The sequence below is a fragment of the Carcharodon carcharias genome, chromosome 5, assembly GCF_017639515.1.
Source record: "Carcharodon carcharias isolate sCarCar2 chromosome 5, sCarCar2.pri, whole genome shotgun sequence".
Taxonomy (NCBI): Eukaryota; Metazoa; Chordata; class Chondrichthyes; order Lamniformes; family Lamnidae; genus Carcharodon; species Carcharodon carcharias.
Genome location: NC_054471.1, coordinates 125,770,709 through 125,793,276, shown reverse-complemented (window position 1 = coordinate 125,793,276; position 22,568 = coordinate 125,770,709). Strand labels below are relative to the sequence as shown.

Here is a 22,568-nt window from a genome sequence, read left to right as displayed (position 1 = left end):
AATAAGTGTTAAATTGATGAACATATTCAAATAATGTGAGTTCGAAGGTTCCAGGGTCAGATGGTTTGGGTACTGCTGGATAGGATATGGACATGGGTCCTCTCCAATAATCAGGTATTTTTGCTGCAAGAGAAGGAGACTCAGAAAACTAATTTGGTGATGAGTCATGGAGTAATTGCATGAGTTAATGGGACAAATTCCAGTAGAATGACGCCTTCAAAAGGGACCAAATGAAGGGCAAATTTCCTCAAAGCATGATGTGGAGGTATTAACTCCAAGTTGGCAAAGGACGCATGTCATCCTTGATGTAGAATATGGAAAGCCAATTAATGAAGCTGTCTATGCTATGTGGTAGGAGATAACACTGCTGTAAATGCCACCTCCATTACCTCCAGCGTACTCCCGCCAATGTAGGAAGAAATTAATGATCTTACAAGTGCTGCAAAGGAAAGAGGTGCCCTTTAATGCCTTAGGAACAAGGCATCATTAGGTGCATTCACAATGTTAAGTTCCAGCCAAACATTTAGAGAAGTTGGGATAAGCATTTTGGCAAGTTGTGATGATACTAAATTTTGTAAAGTGCAGCTTTGCACCATGATAAATGTTGATGCCTTCCAAATGTGAATTTGAGGCACCAAATGAAGACATCAGGCAGAATTTTCCTTTTGGGGTCAGGAACCCAGGATTGGGAGAACTTCGAGACCCGACTGCACATTGCATAGGAAGCTAACCCCTGAGGCTATTTCTCAGTGGAAGGCCAATTAAGGACCAAAGGTATGCTCACCATCCAGTTAAGGATGGGAGGTGGGATGGGATGGAGGGGTCCAGCAATGACACATCAGTAGCCCCATCATCTGAGGTGGGAGCTGCTGGTGTAAGTGGAAGAGAGAGAGAGATCGGGAGCTTCCACCTTGAGGTGCCCTCTGAACACTTTTTAAAATATAAAATTAGAAAGAGGCCACAATTACTAGGGGAATATTGCCATCGTCGTGCGGGGGCAGGCCGACATGCCAACGTGTAAAATGACGCGTGATGACATCAGGCGTGCGTCCTGACATCACCGCGCGTCATTTCAATATTTTGTTCGGCGGGCTGTGTCAGAGGCAGCTGCGCACCCACCGAACTGTCAACAGCCTATTAAGGCTATTTAAAAAGTAATTAAAGTTGTTGACAATGCTGTCTGTCCAACCGTTGGCGGACATGTGAATAGCCCAAGCGGCCTTCACGTTTTTCAGAAACCTCATCCACGGGCGCAATGAGGTTTCATGAAGGTTTTATAAAATAAATAAATAAATTTTACAAATTGCACAAACATGTCCCAGCTCATGTGACACTGTCACATAAGGGGACATGTTTAAATAATTTTTTACTATATTTATTAAAAAGTTTTATCAACTTAATCTCCCTGAGGCAGCTGCGTGCCCGAGTCCTCCCCCCACCCGCACAGGTAGCGCTGAGCACTATCGGCTGCACATTACGCTGGGCTGGCATTAATTGGCCCGCCCGCGTAAAATGGCGGTACGCAGCTGATCATGGGCGGCGATCGGCTCCACACTCGCTCCCACCCAGCCCGCCATTGGAAAAACTCTCCGCCAGGTATTCCTTGTGGAGGAGAAGCCCTTCCAGGGGGAGGTTTGCAGGCACAGATGTGGCAATCATTGTATGTCAGTTCCAGGGTGGTTAATTAAAAAGCCTACTGGATCATTGCTCCCCTGGTCTGCCACCCAAAGGCCACCTCCTCTCACTGGCTGTGCATCGGCCACCGCTAGGGACGATTCTGCCGACGCGAAAATTCCAGTTGGTGCGGTAGAAAGGCCTTAATAGGGGCGCAATGGTGCTGACAAACCAGTACACAGGCTAACAGTGAAAACTTCCTGGGCAGCCAGTCCTACCCCGTATTGAGCTTCAAAAGTCTGGTCCTTTGCTAGCTGCATCCCACCCCCATTCTAAATATGTATTTTTATTTAAATTATTTTGCCTTCTCTTCTGGAGGCAATGATTCATACTACAATATGGCTCCATGAATTCTGTTAGTCCCCAGCACTTTGCCCAAATAGAAGTCTGTGTCAGGAGGCTATTATTGCAATCAGGTGAGGAGGGATCGAATGGCTCCCCTCTTTTCTTGCTCCTCGTTTGACCGCAACAGGTTTTTTGTTAGAACGGATTACTTGCCAATTCAGCGAGTGTTTTTCTGTTTAAGCACTATGACCTTAAAAAGACACAGTCAGACAGATTTTCTTGAGTTTTAACAAAGAAAAGAGGGTAGCTTTTATTATACTTAATCCTGTCCAAGTAAAATGATAAAATACGCTCCGACTTTCTCTCACACACAAATAGAATACAGAGTGGGGAAGTATTCATTAAACAAGTTAGAATCCAGTAAACATTAAAGTGGTATACAATTAGTGGTGACTTGGCTGGCTTCGGGCGAATCCTACTGCTTTCACTCAGTGGTCTTGATGCTTCCGGTGTTGGGGTGATTTAAAGATGCAGATGGATGATTTATCTATTCTTCTGGAGACATTAGAGCTGAGTTGCATCCTTTTCAAGAAAGCTCAGTCTGCGGCACTTGGGTTAGTCGTAATCAGCAGACAATCAAAAGCTTGCAAGTTGGGCAGAGAGAGAGGGAGGAAGAAACCCATGCTGGGTCTTGTTCTTTCAGCATCTTGGCTGCTTGTCCTTCTGCAAAAGAAACAGATGCTTAAACCCACAAAGAGTTGGCTTGACACGTGACCTTCCCTCTCCAACTGCCCAGGGATCCAAATAAGGTAATGGCCAGTGTATTCCAATTGTAACTTGATTAGATCATTGTCAGAACTTTATGCCTCACATGCGGGCAGGTGTCTGACCCGATCGGGCATAAAATAGGGCGGGAAGACATCAGGTGTATGTTCCGACGTTATCCTGCACAATCTTCAGGTCAGCAGGCGCGCATAGGTGTCAGAGCCGTGCCCAGCATCAATTAAAAGGCCACTTAAAGCCATTAAAAACACCAGTTGATCCCAATTTATGTTGCCAGTATCATTTTGTGCTTGCCACACAGGCAAATCAGGCAGGCGGGCAGCCCACATTTTTCAAAACTTCAAAGGGTGGGATACAAAGGATCAACAGCATTGCCAGTGTCAGTAGCGAGAATTTTAGGCAGAAGATTGCTGCTGGTTGCTTATTTGAACTTGACAGCTTCATTTCTGTTCTGAACGTCCTTCTTAGCATTTCTAGGCTTCACTTCAGAACCGACTGGTGTCTCCAAGGCCCCCGGAGGATTTTGATTGTGTGGACCCTTCCAGGTACCAGGCAGCCTTCTGTTACCCTGTCAATGGGTAATGGGGATTGTGGTCTCTGCTGGAAACAGCCTCTTTGAGGAGGAAGAGAAGGGCAGAAGGGAGAGGAGGCCGGGTGTCCCAATGCTGCTTCCAGGGGAGGGACCTGTGGGAGGAGAGGCACAGGCACAAGAGGCGCAGGGGCAGCAGGTAGCCCAAGACAGAAGGGGTCGCGGAAGATGCCACTATACTGCTGCCAGGGTTTACAGGCAGTGATGCATCTACCTCAATATGTCTGAGGTGTAATGCTGAAGGAGGCTCTGCCTTTCCAGGGAGACTGTGACCTCCATTTGTCAAATGACTGGGGCTAAGATCACCTCCAACTGTGTGGGTGGACACCCCGTGCCAGTGGCTCTGAAGGTCGCAGTGGTCTTCAACTTCTATGCCTCTGGCTCTTTCCGGGGGCCAGTGGGGATCTTTGTGGAGTGTCCCAATCAGCTGTCCACAGTTGCATCAAGCTGGTGACAAAATCTCTGCTCAAGTGGTAATGACATTTATTCATTTCCATATGGACGAGGCCAGCCAGGCTGAGTGAGCCAGAGGGTTTGCAGCGATTGCTAGGTTCCCCCCCATCCAGGGTGCCATCGATTGCACACATGTGGCCATCAAGGCGCCAGCGGGTCAGCCGGGTGTGTTCCATGAACGTGCAGATAGTTTGTGACCACAGGACACAGATTCTGCAAATCTGTGCACGGTACCCTGGCAACTCCCATGACGCTTATATTGTGAGACATTCCCAGGTGCTGAGGCTATTCAGTGCTCTAGCTAAACTGGATGAATGGCTGCTGGGTGACAAGGGCTATCCTATGGAAAGGTGACTTATGACGCCTCTCCGCCACCCAAGAACAGAGGCAGAGCAGCGTTATAGTCAGAGTCATGGCTCCACAAGGGCAGTGATAGGTCTCCTGAAGAAGCGCTTCCGATGCCTGGACTATTCAGTGGGAGCACTACCCCCCAGAGTGGATGTCACTGATAGTGGTTGCATTTTGCACTCTCCACAATCTGGCACTGGCAAGAGGAGACCCACAGGAGGAAGAGGATTTTGAAGCAGCTCCACAGGCCACAGAGGATGAATCCAGTAGCAAGTCAGAAGAGGAGCATAGTGAGGAGAACACTGAGGGTGTGTAGGCAGACATCTGTATCCTTCAGGGATGCAGGGACACCTTGAGCCAACGCTCCTTCATGAGGTCGCTCTAGATCTCCCTGCTCGCCATTGAAGGATGGGCACCTAGCTGGGATACTGGGTGCCTAATCCATCTCCTGCACTGGAATTGACCACCTGAAGTCATTGCCTATGTGAGGGCTTGCAGGTTTGCGTGAAACCCCAGGAGCCCCTGATTCTGTTCCTGGAGCTATCTCTCCACAAGAGCCACTCTCCCAATGGAGGAGGTAGTGCCCTCGACCATGAAGGTCAACGTAGTGCTTATGTTCCACATGGACTCCTCCACAACAGAGGCCATGGCATGCATACCCTCATGGATCTCCTCCAGATCCATCCACACATCCCGCTGGACAACCAACATCTGTCACCTAATGGACAACTCAAGAGGCTCAGCATCGTCCTGGTCTCCAGCAGTCCTCAGACTGCCAGTGCCCTGGGCACTCTCTGCCTCTGCCTGCTTCTCAAGCAAGTGTGAAGTGCCCTCACTGCTGTGCTCTGACATTCTAGCTGAAGATCTAACACCCATCGAGGTTCTGGTATCTGTGCTAGCGCCTGGTTCAGAGATCAGGTGTGATGCAGGTGCAGCTGAAGCCTGATGGTCCTCTGGGTGGCTCTCTGGGGTCCTGAGAATTAGTGCATACTTACAAATCTAAGGGAGAACAATGACATGTCATTAGTTTAAGTCATCACACTGTCACTGTGCATGTCAGGCACCCTGGTGAGACCATGGAGATCTGCATCATGATGCCATCGTCTTTCATATAAATCAATGGGGACTCCAGTTTTGTGGCTTCCATCAAAGAAGAGACAAAAATGTTTGCACCATCCTAAACTCTAGCCTCTATGCACTGCACTCTTACCTTCATCTGACACACCAGCCTCTTCGTGCCAGTTGACTGAGGTGCATGGCGCCTCTCCAGCTCCAAGGTGTCCTGCTCAAATCTTGTAAGGATTAGGAGATCTGGGGGGCCTCTGCCTGTCTGAAACCTCTCTACATTGTTATAGCTCATCTCCTCCTGAAAGGACAGAGGAGTATTGATTAGCCCACTCTCTACCTCCAGCGCCAGTGCAGCCTGGCCAACCCCACCTGAGAAACACCTTGCAGGGCACAACAGAGTCGTGGCCCTCAAGGTGCAAGGCACTCAGTCGAAGCAGCCAGGCTCACCCCCTTGGTCAGCTCCAGCGTCATTGACAGTTGGCACTCAGACTGTAACACCCCTGAGCTCCACAGGGAGATGGCCAGACCTTAACATTTCTCCACACTGATCCATGCCAACACGGTATTCACCCTTGCTGAGTGCCAGCAGGTCGTTAAACCTTTTACACACTACACCCATGTGTACTGCTAACCTGGGCTGCCACCTCCTCCCAAGCTTTTTTTGTCATGTGCAGTGCTCTCCTCCTTCCATCTCTGGGGACGAGGGTGTCCATCCTGGCAGCCACCTCCTCCAGGAAGACTGCAAGGCACTTGCCCAAAAACCTGGGGGCTGAGTGCCCACCCGACCTTCCCTCCCAGCTGGCGTCTCCAGCCGCACTTGAGGCCATAGCTTCGGTCTTCAACATGCAGAAAACATGTTCTTCTCTGCAGCCTTCAAGGAGCTGCCTGTGTCATTTTTAAACCACCCGCTGGGTCGCCATTGGACCCAGCAGCCAACAGGATCCTCACCCCTGCCTGGCCCTGGGAAGATGCATTTCACACTGGGCGAGCCTTAATTGGCCAGCCAGTGTGAAATCACAGTTGGGGACCGATCATGGGTGGCAGCCCGTTTCCCAACCAGTTGCAGGCCCGCCAATCGTGCCCGTCAAGGGTAAAATTCAGGCCCATGTCTAGAAATCTTCTCTCAGCCAATGTCCCATTGTCCAAGTGATTATGGGTTTGTCTACACCTAGTTGAGTACCCAGTCAAGTACCTGGACATGCTAATGGGGTAGGGGATGTGGTTCATTCACATTCCTGCGATGTCATTGTCTTTGGTGTTTTTTTGCAGACAGGTAGACTCCATCTCAATAGACTTGTAATATGGAGGGTACAGTGATGTAAATTGTATAGGCATCTTGGCTGAGAGATGAGGTCACTGAATGCAAATTTAGTTATTTTTTAAAAATCAATTTGGTGTTTCCAGCCAGTTGATTCAAAAATCATTTTTTTTATATAAAGCATGTTTTCATGCCACCATTTTATAGCACGAAGCATCACGGCCAATCCGAATCCTATCCTGTGGTTAACACTAATTCACTTTGTACTGTGGTGACGATTTCTGTCAAAATGAGAAAACCTGGCAGATTTTATGATCTCAAGCCCAATGACTTGGAAGAAAATGGCTGCTCTAGCTGGGGTCAGCTAACTCAAGGGGTTGATTTTTTTCCCCTTGATACCTCTCCATGTTGTACATTTACCACCTAAGGCATTGAGGGAGTTTCAAATTTCAATTGCAAATGGTGAGAAATAATAACTTAATTCTGATTCTCCTTTTTATGGTATTCATGGTGCTACTTGTTAATGTAATTCCTGGGTGATATGTTGTAGGAGAGGATGCTGAAAGAAGAGACAGATTTTTCCCGTACTTCCAGTGCAGTTCAACTGGTCACTGTAAAAAGCAAAGAAGAACAATTGCGGTATGAAGTTAAAAGGCATAAGGAGCTCCTGGAAATTGAGAAAAGAAAATTTAAGGAGCTAATGGAAAAGGTAGTTGGAGTTAATGGGAAAAAATGGAAAATACATGCAAAATAGTAACTTGTTCTGCTGGTCACATTTCTTTAAGTAAATTTACTGGAAGCAGTATACTGCTGTTTAATATTTGCTAAAGTGCCCTCACTTTTTAATGCTTTTTTATTCTCAGGCTCCTTTTTCTTGATTTCTCCATTTTATGCACCATAACTGACAGAGGGCAGAGGATATATCTCAATGTGTAACTGTCTAATTGAAGGTGTACCTGGGCTCCCCAAAGGCAACAATGTCTCTCCAATTTTTCTCTTCCCTGTGATGAGATGCCTAGCCTCCACATGGTATCTCACCGTGTTTATATAGTGAGATCAGTAACTAGGTAGTATAGATTTTCAGGTCCAGGAACAGTGACAGAGGAGATGAATTATGCCTGCCAGATTGGTTGGACATAAGCCACATTTAGAACTTCATGCTAAGATAAAAGCAAAATACTGCGGATGCTGGAAATCTGAGACAAAAACAGAAAATGCTGGCAAAACTCAGCTCTGAAGAAGAGTCTTACGGATTCGAAATGTTAACTCCTTTTTTCTCTCCAAAGATGCTGTTGGACATGCTGAGTTTTTCCCAGCATTTTCTGTTTTTGTTTCAGAATTTCATGGTTCACCTCATTAACATTAGGTAAGTTACCTCCTTGGATGAGCAAAAATGCAAGTCTTCAATCCTGTCATATTTTTGACTTCAACAACCTGAATGCATGGGGTGCAGGGAGCCAGGGGTATCCAATAAATTTCAAGTGTACTACAACTGACAACAGCATAAGTCTTAATAAACTTTTTTAATTGCAAAAAAAAAAGTTATAAAACTCCAGAAACCTCAATTACACCAGAAGCAGGTGACTTTGGGTCATACTGTGCCTAAATGTTGGGGAGTAAATCTACACCAGAGCAGGGCATCACCTGACATCAATGTGTGAATTGCATATGATTGCATGGGGGCAGGACTATGTAAATGATGCTAACAATCAGGTAATTTGTATGCACCAAACCAGTACACATCAATTTCTGAGAAAAAGCTATTATGCTATTATGATTATTCATCTGTTTAGTATTGCTGTGATTATTAATTCCACTCCAAAATGGATTGAGAAGCATATAATCAAAGGTGAGGAAAACAGCAACTTCTGCTTTTTAAGGCCAAGTTGAGGTGATTAATGAGGAAATCCTCAACCATTCTGCAGTTAAATTGAAAAATGAGTATCTGAATGAATGGTGTCATGTTGTGCATTTTTGATTAGCAGTAAGATAGGTTAAGTAAATCAGAACCTATATAGGTAATTCTAACTCTGTTTTCCACATTTTCCCTGAGATTCTGCTCCTTGAACAAGTGAAGACCTACGTTGAACTGATTGAGGCCACTGTGCGTAGTCGTGTGGCTGAGACAGAATACAGATTTGTAAGTGGTGAAGAAGAGAACGTCCAGCTGCAAAGGGACAAAGCACTATTGGTTGACCTTATTACTGATTTACAGATTCAGGTATCTGATTCTTCATCTAACTAGTCACTGTCTGCAGTAATAAAAAACCTGATCAGTCCTGGTTTACATTAAAGAGGCCAATCACATTCTTCAGGTTGTAAAATAATTTTACAATTTAATTAGCCACTCTCTGCTTTTGTTGCTGTCAACTGGGAAATGATACCAACATTAATTTTAAAAATGTAGCCATGAAATATACAGTTGCACTCTCGGGTTGGCTTCTAGAGAAATACAGAACACCAAGAGATAATTTGGCTATACCACTTATGCCTATATATTCCCATTTGGCTATAGCACTTATGCCAATGCTAGTTCTTCAACTGAAGATGATCCTATTTATCTGCTCTTTCTCTGGATCTTTTGACATTATTCCTATCTAACTACCTATCCAATTCCATCTTAAAATATATTAAAGCCTTACATATGAACGAGAGGCAGGAGTAGGCCATTCAGCCCCTGAAGCCTGCTCCGCCATTCAATAAGATCATGGCTGATCTGATTGTAACCTCAACCCCATATTCCTGCCTACCCCTGATAACCTTTCACCCCCTCATTAATCAAGAATCTATCTAGCTCTGCCTTTAAAATATTCAAAGACCCTGCTTCCACTGCCTTGTGAAGAAGAGAGTTCCAAAGACTTGCAATGCTCAGAAAAAATTTCTCCTCACCTCTGTCTTAAATGAGCAACCTCTTATTTTTAAACAGTGACCCCTTGTTCTATATTCTCCTGCAAGAGGAAACATCCTCCCCACATCCACCCTGCCAAAATGCCTCAGGATCTTAAAAGTTTCAATCAAGTTGCCTCTTACTCTTCTAAACTCCAGTGGATATAAGCCTAATTTGTCCAACCTTTCCTCATTAGACAACCCACCCATTCCTGGGGTTAGTCTAGTAAACCTTCTCTGAACTGCTTCTAATGCATTTACATCTTTCCTTAAATAAGGAGACCAGCACTGTTCACAATACTCCAGATATGGTCTTACCAGTGCCCCATACAACTGAAGCATAACCTCCCTGCTTTTGTAAACAATTCCCCTCACAATAAATGATAACATTCTATTAGCTTTCCTAATTACTTGCTGTGCCTGCATACTAGCCTTTTGTGATTCATGCATTAGAACACCCAGATCCTTCTGAATCTCAAGAGCTCTAAAATCTCTCGCCATTTACTTTTTTATTCTTCCTGCCAAAATGGACAATTCGCATTTTCCCACATCATGCTCCTTTGCTAGATCTTTGCCCACTTACTTAACTTATCTATGTCTCTTTGTAGCCTCCTTATGTCCTCTTCATAATTTACTTACCCATCTATCTTTGTGTTATCAGCAAATTTAGCAACCATTCCTTCGGTCCCTCCGTCCAAGTCATTTATATAAATAGTAAAAAGTTGAGGCCCCAGCACTGATCGCTGTGGCACACCACTCGTCACATCCTGCCAACCAGAAAAAGACCCATTTATGCCAACTCTGCTTCATGTTAGCTAGCCAATCTTCTATCCATGCCAATATGTTATCCCCTATACCATGAGCTTTTATTTTCCGCAATAACCTTTGAAGTGGCACTTTATCAAATGCCTTCTGGAAATCCAACTACAGTACATCCACGGTTGCCCTTTATCCACGGCACATGTGACTCCTTGAAAAGAATTCCAATAAATTAGTTAAACATGATTTTCCTTTCACAAAACCATGTTGGTTCAACCTGATTGCCTTGATTTTTTTTTAAGTGCCCTGCTACAGCATCTTTAATAATAACTTCTAACATTTTCTCTACGACAGATGTTAGGCTAACTGGTCTGTAGTTTCCTACTTCCTGCCTCCCTCCCTTTTTGAATTAGGGAGCAACATTTGCTATTTTCCAACCTAATGGAACCTTCCCTGAATCTAGGGAATTTTGGAAAATCAAAACCAATGCATCAACTATCTCACCAGCCATTTCTTTCATGACCTTAGGGTGAAGTCTATCCGGAGCTGAAGATTTGTCAGCCCACAGTCCCAACAAGTTGCTCAATACCACTTCCTTGGTGATTGTAATTTTCCCCAAGTTCCTCCCTCCCATTTCCTGATTTCCAGCTATTTCTGGGATGTTACTTGTGTCCTCTATAGTGAAGACCGAAGAAAAATACCTGTTTAATTCATTCGCTGTTCCCCTACTTTCCATTATCAATTCCCCAGACGCATTTTCTATTGGACCAATGCTCACTTGTTAATTCTTTTCTTATTTAAATATCTATAGAAACTCTTACCATCCGTCTTTATATTATTAGCTAGCTTTCTCTCATAGTCTTTCTCTCCTTAATCTTTTTGTCATTCTTTGCTGTTCTTTATCTTCTTTCCAATCTTCTGTCCTGCCCCCCATCTTTGTGAAATTATATGCTTTTTCTTTAAGTTTGATACTGTCTTTAACTTTTTGAGTTAATCGCGGATGTTGGGCCCTGCCCTTGGATTTTTTCTTTCTAATTGGAATGTATCCGATCTGTGCATTCTGAAATATCCCTTTAAATGTCTGCCACTGAACCTCTATTGATGTATCCCTTAACCTCATTTGCCAGTTCACTTTAACTAGCTCCGGTTTCATGCCCTCATAATTGCCCTTATTTATGTTCAAAGTAAGATTCTTGGACACATTAGTTTCTCCCTCAAAATGAATATAAAATTTAATCATATTATGATTGCTGCTACCTAAGGGTACCTTCACCATGAGGTTATCAATTAATCCTGTTTTGTGCTCAATACCAGATCCAGTTTAGCCTGCTCTCTGGTTGGCTCCAGAACATACCATTCTATAAAACTATCCCAAAAACATTCAATGAACTCCTCATCTACGCTATCTTTGTCCATCTGATTTTTCCAGTCTATATGTAGATTAAAATCCCCCAGGATTATCGCTGTACCTTGCTGACAAGCTCCCATTGTCTCGTCTTTTATACTCCTTTATACTTCTTTTATACATGTAGTTACAATTAGGTGGCCTGTACACCACCCCCACAAGTGACTTCTTGCCTTTATCATTTCTCATCTCAACCCAAACCACTTCTACATCCTGGTTTCCTGAACTTAGGTTATCCTTCTCTAATGTGCTAATACCTTCATTAATTAACAGAGCCGCCCCTCCACCTAACTTTTTGTCCTACTTAATTGTTACATACCCTTCAATATTCAGGTCCCAATCTGTGTCCTCCTGCAGCCATGTCTCTGTAATGCCTATCAGTTCATCTGTTATGTTTCGAATGCTATGTGCATTTAGATACAGAGCCTTTAGGTTTGTCCTTTTATTATTTTGTAGCATCTAGCCTTATCTGCTGATTTATTCTTAGATTTGTACTGTGTCCCTTCCTGTCACAGTCTGTTTATCATTTCCCATATTAATACCTTTCTCTCTTGCCTTGTTTCTACTCTTTGGTTTACCACATTTTCCCAAATTTGATCCCTTGCACCCACTATTCAGTTTAAAACCCTCCCTATTTCCCTAGTTATGCAGCTTGCAAAGACACCAGCCCCAGCACAGTTCAGGCATAGGCCGTCCCAACAGTACAGACTCCACATTCCCCAATACTGGTGCTAGTGCCCCACATACTGGAACCCACTTCTCCCACACCAGTCATTGAACCACACATTCATTTCTCTAATCTCATTTGTCCTCTGCCAATTTGCACATGGCTCAGGTAATAATCCAGAAATTATTACCTTTGAGGTTCTGCTTCTTAATTTGGTGCCTAGCTCCTCATAATGACTTTGCAGAGCCCATTCCTCATCCTGCCTGTGTCCTTGGTACCTACAAAGACCATGACCACTGGATCCTCCCCCTCCCACTGCAAGTTCCTTTCCACTCCTGAGCAAATATCCCAAACCCTGGCACCAGGCAGACAACATAGCTGTCTAGCTCCTTGCTACAGAGTGCAGACATCTTGGATACCATTCCCCTCACTATACTGTCCTTTACTACCATAAATTCCTTTCTGCACCCCCACTTGAATGGCTTCCTGTACCACAGAGCCATGGTCAGTCAGCTCATCCACCTTGCAGCCCTCACTCTCATCCAAACAACCTGAAAGAACCTCAGATTTATTGGACAATTGTAGAGGCTGACACTCTTGCCCTCTGGATCCGTTTACCTGCCTCAGCTACAGTCACACCCTCCTGTCCCTGACCACCTTCCAAGTCAGAATATCCTAACCTAACTGTTGTGACCGCCTCCTGGTACAAAGCATCCAGGTAACTATCCCCCCCTTGATGTGTTGCAGTGTCCGCAGCTCAGCCTCCAGCTCAGTGACTCTGAGCCAAAGCTCCTCAAGCTGCAGACACTTACTGCAGAATGGCTTGCCCTGGATAACACCGACACCCAGGAGCTCCCACGTGCGGCAGCCATAACATAGCACCTGTCCTGCCATACTTATGTGCTTTAATTAATTACTTCATTATTTCATTAAATTATTTATTTTCTTTTATATTATGTATTAATCTTATCACAAATTCCTGTATTATTTTAAACTTTAGGAATAGAATGGACCTTGACCACTTACCAGATACTCACCGAACAGCTAGCTCCTTCCCCTGCAGCAGACTAAGAACCAGTTCCTACAGGGTGAAAGAGTTAGTTCCTCCCCTTCTCACCAAACTCCCTCAGCTCACCAAAGTCCCACACTCTGTTGAGGTCGCACACTTAGTACTCACAGGTAGCTTAGTAAATGGAATCAGGTCGGGGAGGAAAGAGAGGAGTTTCTTTAGTTCTCTATCAAGGAACTGCAGTGTGGTCCTTTTTAAGCCTGGTTGATTACAGCACTTCTGTGGCTGTACTTGTTGCTCTCTCTCTCTCCCTGTGTTGAAGCTGTTGTCTGCTTCTGTGAAAATGTTTTTGTCCTCTCAGCTCCTTGCCCTTTTCAGTGTCTTTTGCAGGAGCTAAGATGGCCACTGTTTTCGTGACCTGTATAAATACTAAGTCATCTCCCAAATAAGGCATCAAGACTTCATACTGCCCCTCTCCCAACTGTGCTTCCTAGCTTTTCTCTTAGCCAAGGCGCAACTTCCGTTCTTAAAATGAGGCGCCAAGAAAACTTCATTATCTCCTAGATGAGACCACAGTGAACCACAATTAAATTAAGTATTGTCTTTTGTGCTCTCAGAAGAGGAGACCAGTATAAAATCCACAATTCTGTCTGGTAGCCTGCAGCCATTTTGAGAACAGTCTTTAAACTCAGCCCAAGGTTATTTTTTAAAAATGTGGCCTTCCGAACAGCTTTTTTCTAAAAATTTGTCATGTCATAACTATTGTAATACTATTGTTAATCTTTAGTCTTTGGCCTCATGCTACAAATTTCTCAAAGCCTTTCATGATTTTAAAGACCTCAATTAGAGCCATCCCTTAACTTTCTCCTTTCCAGTGAGGTAAGCTTCAATTTATGAACTGTTTTTCATAGCTATAACCCCTTATGGTTCATTCTAATGAATCATTGTACTGTATCAATGACTTCAATGTATAGTATTGCATATAACAAAGCGCTCAGAGCTGCTCACAAGTGTGACCTAAACAGTGCCTTGTGCAAATTCAGCATAATATCCTTCCTTGCATGTTCATTATCCCCTTGTATTGTATCCAGAATTTACCTTGCCTTATTCCCACTCAGGGACTTAAACACATAATCCAGGCTGACACATTAGTGCAGTACTACAGAACTGCTGGACTATCAGATATGCAATCATTATTTACTTGCTGTTTATGGGACCTTACTGTGTGCAATTTGGCTGCTATGGTTTCCTACCTTATAATTAATAGTGGCTACACTTCAAAAATACTTTCATTGGCTGTAAAGCACTTTGAGACATCCTGAGTGTGAGGTGATCAGTACATCTGTTTTTGTTTTAAGAGCGAGTTTGATTGGTTGAGAGATAAATAGTGGCCAGGATACCAGGGGCGCTCCCCTGCTCTTCTTCAAAATAGTGCCATGGGATTTTTTACATCCACCTGACCGAGCAGGTGGAGTGGTGTCTCTGGAGTTGGACTTGAACCCATAACTTTCTGACTCTGAGCCAAGAGTGCTAATAACTGAGCCATGGCTTACACCATGTTAGGAATTTTAGACCATGTAGGCACAAATCATTGACAGCTTGACTTGCACCATTTACTTTCCTCCAAAATTGTACTATTTTGCAGTTCTTTGCATTGAACTGCATCTGCCACTAATCTACTCCCTCAGCCAATTTGTCCACACTCTTGACCTTAAGTTGTTCTCATCAGTAAACATTGTCATTCCGCTTGTGCCTATTTCTAAACCATTTAAATAAATAGAAAACAAGAGGCCCTAACACAAATACCAATCAAAAAAATAAATCTGTTATCCCTTTTTTGATTTTTGTACTCCAATCATCCATCTGTATCTTTCTATTGCATTTAATAACATGTGCCTTCATTTTATTTACAAGCGTTTATGTTGTATCTCAAACATTTCTGAAAATCTATATATCAAACTGCCATTTATTCCCTTTCCTCAATAGTCTCCAATTTCTGAAAACAATCAATTGAATTATTCCAAAATCTTTTGATCTATGGTATGTTTAAGCCTCTGCATTCACTAAAGCCATCTTGTATTATGGATTCAGGTTTGGCTGGTGGGGATGGGTGTGGTATTTTCCAAGTACTTGCTGGTGATGGGAACCCTCACTCACCAACCGTATATATTAGAATGCAAATTTCCAAGATAAACTGGTGGATGAGTTCTCCCCTTGCTACTTGATCAAAAAATTACCTACTAGATGTTTACCACCAACTAAAATAAGACCAGATGCTCTATAATTTCCCATATCATTTCTTTCCCCTTTCTTGAAGGGGAATGTAACATTTAACACTACTTGTTTAGTGCAATCCCTGCAGTGCTTTAAAAGATCTTTGGAAAATAGTGGTTTGTTTTTCTATCTCTTCCCCAGCCTCATTCAGTGTTTTCAGATACATACAGTATAAATCTGATCATTCTACTTTTAAACCCATTAACTTTTTAAAATACAATTTTCCTTTTGAATATTAACCACCACTAATGACCTTTCCACATCCACCTCAGATAAATCTAGAGCCCCATTTAGACATTTCTCTGAAACAATTATGATAATATACTAAGTATCTCTGCTGCTAGTGTCCCTCTTTATCATTAAGTGGCCCTGACTTTCTCAGACTATCCTTTTACATGGCGTTAATAAAAGCGTTTCCTGGTTCTCTTTCTATTGACTGGCAGTTGAGTCTCATTCTCCTTCTTACCATTGCTAATTTCCCTTTTTGTTTCCTTTCTATATTAAATTCATCCATATTTATCATGTGCCTCTTGTTTGTAACCTCTAATCTCTCTTTATGCATGGCCTTTGATCTACCCACTTTGTGTCTAATTAGAATGTATTTAACCTCTGAGTTCTATTTAATTATCTGTGAATGCATTCTGCAGTTTGATTTGCCTTTTTTACAACCAACTAATCTGTGCTAAATCCCTTTTCATCTCACTTAATTGGTTAATTTCCAGTCCAATACTGTTACTTTTGACTAAAATTTCTTGAGGTACGCTCTCAAATGACATACAACAGAGTACAACTTAGCACAAGAATATTTGTGTAGGATTCATATATGCGAGATCGCAGCTCCAGTCCAATATTTTCACTGGGGCTTGGGATGAACTACCCCAATTATGGCCTATGACATCAAAGAGGCAAGAGATGGGGGGATGGATTTTCCACCTTGGCAATTTCATTTGCCCCAACTCCCCTCTGCTGAATGATCTTGACCCTGGGAAAACCTTGTATTCAAGGTAGCTAATGGGTTCAGCACTCACCTGAGTTCCAGGCTGGAGTCATGGCATTGGGAGATGCTGGAAATGGATGTAGAGTATTTTTTCAATTGCCTCTTTATGAAGATGGAGAGGTCATCATTTTTGCTGAGGAGGTTGTCAGCAGTGCCCCAAACAGCTGGATCCATTTTTCTTAGCTGCTCCCTCCAATGGGCACCCAAGATGCAACCACATGTTCCCTGCTGAAGAAATGCAAAGTAACTGAACCTGCCTTGACCCTGGATACTCAGGTTGAGTCTGTCACTGCTCCCCACCCCACAGCATTTCTACTGGCAAAAAGGACCGAGGATTTTTAGCACTTTCCATTGTTTCCAGTGAGAGCTTAATTAATTTATGGTCACTATTTCCTAAACTTTCTCATCTTTAGGTCAATTACTTGTTCTGATCAATTATCCAGAAATATGTTATGCAGAGAGTGATTATGATTTGGAGTGCACTGCCTGATAGGGTGTTGGAGACAGATTCAATTTCAAAAGGGATTGGGTGAGCGTCAGAAGAGAAATGTTTTGTAAGGCTTTGGGGAAAGGATGGGGAGTAGGGCTAGCTAAATTGTCCTTGAAGAGAGCTGGCACAGGTGCGATAGGCTGAATGGCCTCCTGTTCTGTAACTTTTTTGATTGTGTTCCATACAATCTTGGAAGTAATTAATGCTGACATTTGGATACAGAAATAGAAAGATTGGGAACATAAAATTCATCCAAAAAAACTCCCACTTTGGGAATATTCAGTGTTATTAACCTATATATTACATAGGAAATCCAGAGTTTGGAACTATGCTATCTGACTTCTAAATGGTTTGGAAGATTTTTTTTGGTTTAAAGTATTCAAGACTGATATTTAAAATTCCAATAGTTTTTAACATAGACTTCAAAGAACAGACTTCAGGCTGCAACAGGTAGGTCAAGAGTTTTTTTTTTGCTTGATAAAGCAATTTAGTTCACTTAGCATCAATTATGAAGGAGGTCTCTTATAAGTGAACAATCAATGTCAATTGAACCAGCATTAGACATAAGCAGACTAGCCTTTATTATTTCGCCTATTGTGGTTTGAAAACTCCAAAGTTGGCTTATGGAATAGAGCAGATTAGTCAGTGCTAAATACAGCAATGATGTCACCACTATAGCAGATACCTGCAGACTCAGCATTGCAACTGTTAACAAAGCATTTTCAACACTTACTGAGCAGTGGATCGAAACTGGGGGAAAAAAACAAACATTCTCACATCCAACAGCTATTTAAGTGAAGGCCATTAAAGATACTGGATAGATTTCAACCGTGGTGAGACAGCATCAGCAGCTAAGTGCAGACAGAAACTGTTTCACCTAAGGTTCTGTCCCTGCACAGGGAAGATCGAAAGTAAAGCTAAGAGGACTTATGACAATTCAAACTTAACACACCTGTCCTTTTCACTAGGTAAATAGGGACGAGGAAATAAAATTTAGCCCATCTTAGTTTATTTTTCCATGTAAAAAAAATCATAACAGTCAACTCTCAAATGCCTCTAGTGCTTATCCAACTGTCTATGGCAATTCTAATCTTTGTGCTTAAACATCTGTGTTCACCCTGGAAACAGATGACATGGTAAAAGAAATAAACTTTTTCCCCACATTTTACACCACAGAATACCAAAAGCTAATTGCTAAAATGTTTCTGGATCTAAAAAAAAAAGTTGCAAATGTTACTTTGAGTTTTGTGCACTTACACTCATGAGAAGTTGGCTTGACCATGCAACTGCTGCAATTGATTTTGGTATGGTTTGGTCGATCTTCAGGATCACCTTGTTTACTGTGATTGTTTCATAGTTTGTAATTCAGGTAAAAATAGCTGGATGCTTAGAAAATTGGTAGATTCAGTATTGGTAAGTAACTGGAATGGTAACATAGCTGTCAGTTATTGGACTATAAATCTAGAGGCCTGGGCTAATGATCCAGAGACCATGTGTTCAATTTTTTAAGTTCAATTAATTAAATAAATCTGGAATAAAAGGCAAGTAATGGTGATCATGAAACTACCAGACTGTCTTTAAAAATCCATCTGGTTCACTAATGTCCTTGAGGGAAGGAATTCTGCCATCCTAACTCCATCTGGCCTACATGAGACTCTTGCCAGGTAGCAGCCTGGTGAAGCTACAACACAAGACTACATGCATGTTAAACAGCAGATCAGCATGCAATAAAAAGAACAAAGCGATCCCACAACCAGCAGATCACATCAAAGCTCTGCAGTCCTTCCATATCGAGCCACGAATGGAAGTGGACAATTAAACAACAACTTGGGCAAGGGGCTCCACAAATATCCCCATCCTCAATGATGGGGGAATCCCAGTGCAAAAGACGAGGGCAAATAGTTTAACTAATCTGATTGGGGTTTTTTGATGAAATAACTGAGAGGGGTAATGAGGTTCATGTGTTGTACATGGACTTTGTTTGATAAAGTGCCACTTAACAGACTTCTGAGCAAAGGGAAGGCTATGGAATAAAAGTGACAATAGCAGCATAGATACGTAGTTGGCTAAGTGACAGGAAACAGAGACAGTTGTGGCGAATGTGTTTTTTTTGGACTGGAGGAAGGTATATAGTGGAGTTCCCCAGGAGTCGGTAAGGATCGCTTTTTTTTTTATCTATATTAAGGACCCATAGACTTGGGTGTGCAGGGCACAAATTCAAAATTTACAGATTTTCAGAAACCTGTAGTGTTGCCATCTATTTTTGATAATTTTTCCTAGATGTGATTAATATGATAATTTATCAACTTGGCTTTAGTTTTATCCTAATTAATTGATTTAGTCTTATCTTGTAGTTGATTAACTGAATTAAATTGTAACAAAAGAATTAAAAGCTTGTACTCACCCCATGTGACTCCTTGTCCTGAGGCACCCTTCACAACATATCCCTGTCGCTTGCCACTGCTCCTCTCTCCCACTATGCTTTGCTGTTCTGCCGCTGCTGATTTTTTCTGCGCTGTATTTAAATGTTCCTCTCTGCATATGGAAGCATCATGCACCCTCCTTTAGTTTAATCTGTTTTCATCGAGACTCAGCGTTCTGATAACATTTATCACCAATGGCAATTACATTATATCAGAACATTATGCCCAGTGTGCCAGCTTGGCTAGGTAGTAGCATTCTAGCCTCTGGGTCAGAAGTCTTGGATTCAAGCTACACGGCAGGATTTGAATATATAATCTAGTCTGAAACTTCAGTGGAATGTTGGGCCCGCATTTCCATCTACAAGGAAGAATCACGAGTCAGGATATTTCTTGCCATTGCAATCCCGCCTCCTGTCTGGCAGTGCTGCACTATTTTTATTGTGGGGTGGCGGAGGCAGGGATGAAGGTGGACAGATGCCAAGGAGGACAGTTTAGAAGGCCCACTTCCATTCACTGGGACATTGGCCCAGTTCTGTACATGTGTGTTAGACACTCAATTCCTCAACTCCCATGCCCTTCCATATCTCACCATGCCCATTCACCCAGTTTCCACTGTGGACAGAACTCATGAGCATTGCAAAAACATTGGGAAGCCTATGAGATGCTCATGAAACTGTAAAAATAAGCAAACACTTATTCAAGCCCCACTTTTTTTAAAAAGAAGTCTTAATCCTCTTTGAAGCTCATAAGACTGTCAAACAAGCACATGGGTATTCAAACTTCATTTGAAAAAGATCTTAATACTATTAAGTGCTCATAAAATGGACAAAAAAACAAAAAGGTATTCAAAAACCTCTTCTCAAAACATAATCCTCTTAGGAGATCATAAAACTCTCAATCAAAATGAAACTCAGTCACCTTGATAACTGTATTGACAATTCCTCCTGAGCTGAATCCATTAGTGGGGTTTGGAGCTCTGCCAAGCATTTATAATAGGATTCCATTGCCCAATTGTGTTAACAAAGCCTCCAGAGCTGAATGCATTAAAGCTTAAGAAGTTGAGAAGCTGATAGCCATCTGTTATACTACTTCAAAGGCTGAAAAGATGGCTGACCTATGAATCAATTAAAAGATCAAAGCTCAGGGTGCAAGTGATGCCAAAAACTCTGAATCTCCAAACTTTTCAATGAGGAAGGGCACTTTATCCAGTGAATAATGTATATGAAGAATTTTCCACTTTTGCAATGCTGGTCAATTTTAATGGTCCCTTACCTTTCCTAAACAATGCCCTATCAAAAATCACAGTATTAAAAATATATTTAACTTATCATACACCATTACATCCTGACATGTGAAGTTGGCAACACCCTTTAAGCTTACTTGTCAAAAGGTTCTTGACTTCAGACTAGGGCTCCCCACTGGGTTCATGACTCCTCTGAGATGTCGTGAACCACATTGCCTACCAAAACAGGCCTGGCTACTTAAAAATCGCAGGTAATCTAAAATGCCCACACTCCCAATGCAGCCAGTAAGGGTGAGAGTGCTGTGTGCAGGCTCGCTATCCACACCCTTATCCTGTATCGCTAAAAATAGCAGGTGACAATAATGAGGTGGGAATCCCGAAATAAGGTCCTGCCCACCATTTTTAAAGCCTACCCACCTCTGTTCCGACATGGACAGAGTATTGAAAATCCAGCCCTTGGTTTCTATAATGAAAGCTTGATCTGCAATGTCACTATTTAAGGTTTTTAAAAATTAATTGATGGGTTGTGGGTGTGATTGGCTGGGCCAGCATTTATTGCCCATCCCTAATTGCCCTTGAGAAGGTGGTGGTGAGCTGCCTTCTTGAACCGCTGCAGTCCATATGAAGTAGGTACACTCACAGTGCCGATAAGGAGGGAGTTCCAGGATTTTGACCCAGCGACAGTGAAGGAATGGCGATATATGTCCAAGTCAAGATGGTGAGTGGCTTGGAGGGGAATTTCCAGGTGGTGGTATTCCCACGTATTTGCTGCCCTTGACTATTAAGATTGGAGGGCAAGTTGAAAATCTACCCCATTATCTCCAAAGTGCAGGTCCAATATATTATACTACTATTGACTTGATTTAAGTTTCTTTATTTAAATTAACTCAGTCAAGCTCTGTGTAGGAATTTGTGTTCTTGATCAATTGCATTCATCAAAATTGAAATGTTATTGAATGAACATATTGAAAATTGGTATTTACATGCTGCAAATTTCAATTCTTTCAACACAGCTTTCGAGTAAAGAGAAAGAGCTCTCCCAAATCTACTCGGAAATACAATTGTTTGATCAGGACATTTCCACTCTGAAGTCACAGAATGCTCTGGAACAGTCACTTGGCTCTGAAAAATGGCAGGAACTCTCCAGAGTGTCCCGTTGTATGATGGAATTAACTGGGCCAATAAGGAGAAACACTAAAACTAAGGCTTACTAATATTTGAGTCAATTTACAATGTGATTTACAGCAAGATATTGATGAAATATATAAGCAAGAGCATATGTATCTTGAAATACATTAATATGAATTTTCCTTTGAAAACTAACGATTTTCAATTTGTTGCAAACCTGGTTTTTGTTTATAGGACACCAATAACCTGTCATGTGTAACAAATAATGTTGCTCTGTTTGCTCCCTTAAGTCCTGGGGATCTAGATTTGAATGTACTTGGTGCATAAATGGTTTAACCAGACCTGGCCGGACCACATCAATCTCATCTATCTGGCCTCACTCTCCTTTACCAAAATCACCTGCTACTGTGGAACAATCTTGGAAAGCAAACATAACCTCGAGTTCCTTTCACCATGACCAACCACTTAATTGAACCTTTCTTTCTGTTCTATCTACCCTCATATCTAACTACAAGTCTGATGAGCTCATGGATTTCCTTTCATTCATCCATTCAGCCTCCCTCCACTTACCCACCAAACTAAGCTTCACCCTACAACCCCAGCCCCCAAACCTCAATCTCAAATCTAATCTCCCTCTAGTTTCTCTTCCATACTTTCGGAGTTCATTTCATCCCTGAGACCTACTTTCCACTTCCTCAACTCCATTTCCACTTAGCTGTTGACACCTCAACTTCTCTTCCTGGTTCCATGCTGGCTGACATTAACTCTCCTCAAGAAAATGCATCCTTGATACTGCTAAAGCCCCGGGCTGGATTTTGTGGAGATGGAA

At 42.5% G+C, this 22,568-nt stretch overlaps 1 protein-coding gene across 7 annotated transcripts in view; it reads left to right on the top strand.

Annotated features, from left to right (window-relative positions):
- LOC121277594 (synaptonemal complex protein 1-like) overlaps positions 1 to 22,028 on the top strand; it is a 62,990-nt gene extending 40,962 nt beyond the window's left edge. For all 7 annotated transcript variants that reach the window (XM_041187123.1, XM_041187120.1, XM_041187124.1 and 4 more), the window contains 3 exons: positions 7,009 to 7,167; positions 8,512 to 8,679; positions 21,625 to 22,028. In XM_041187123.1, coding sequence (XP_041043057.1) covers positions 7,009 to 7,167; positions 8,512 to 8,679; positions 21,625 to 21,825 — 528 coding nt within the window. In that variant the 3' untranslated portion in view covers positions 21,826 to 22,028. The remainder of the gene's footprint in view (positions 1 to 7,008; positions 7,168 to 8,511; positions 8,680 to 21,624) is intronic.
- Positions 22,029 to 22,568: the final 540 nt, after the last annotated feature.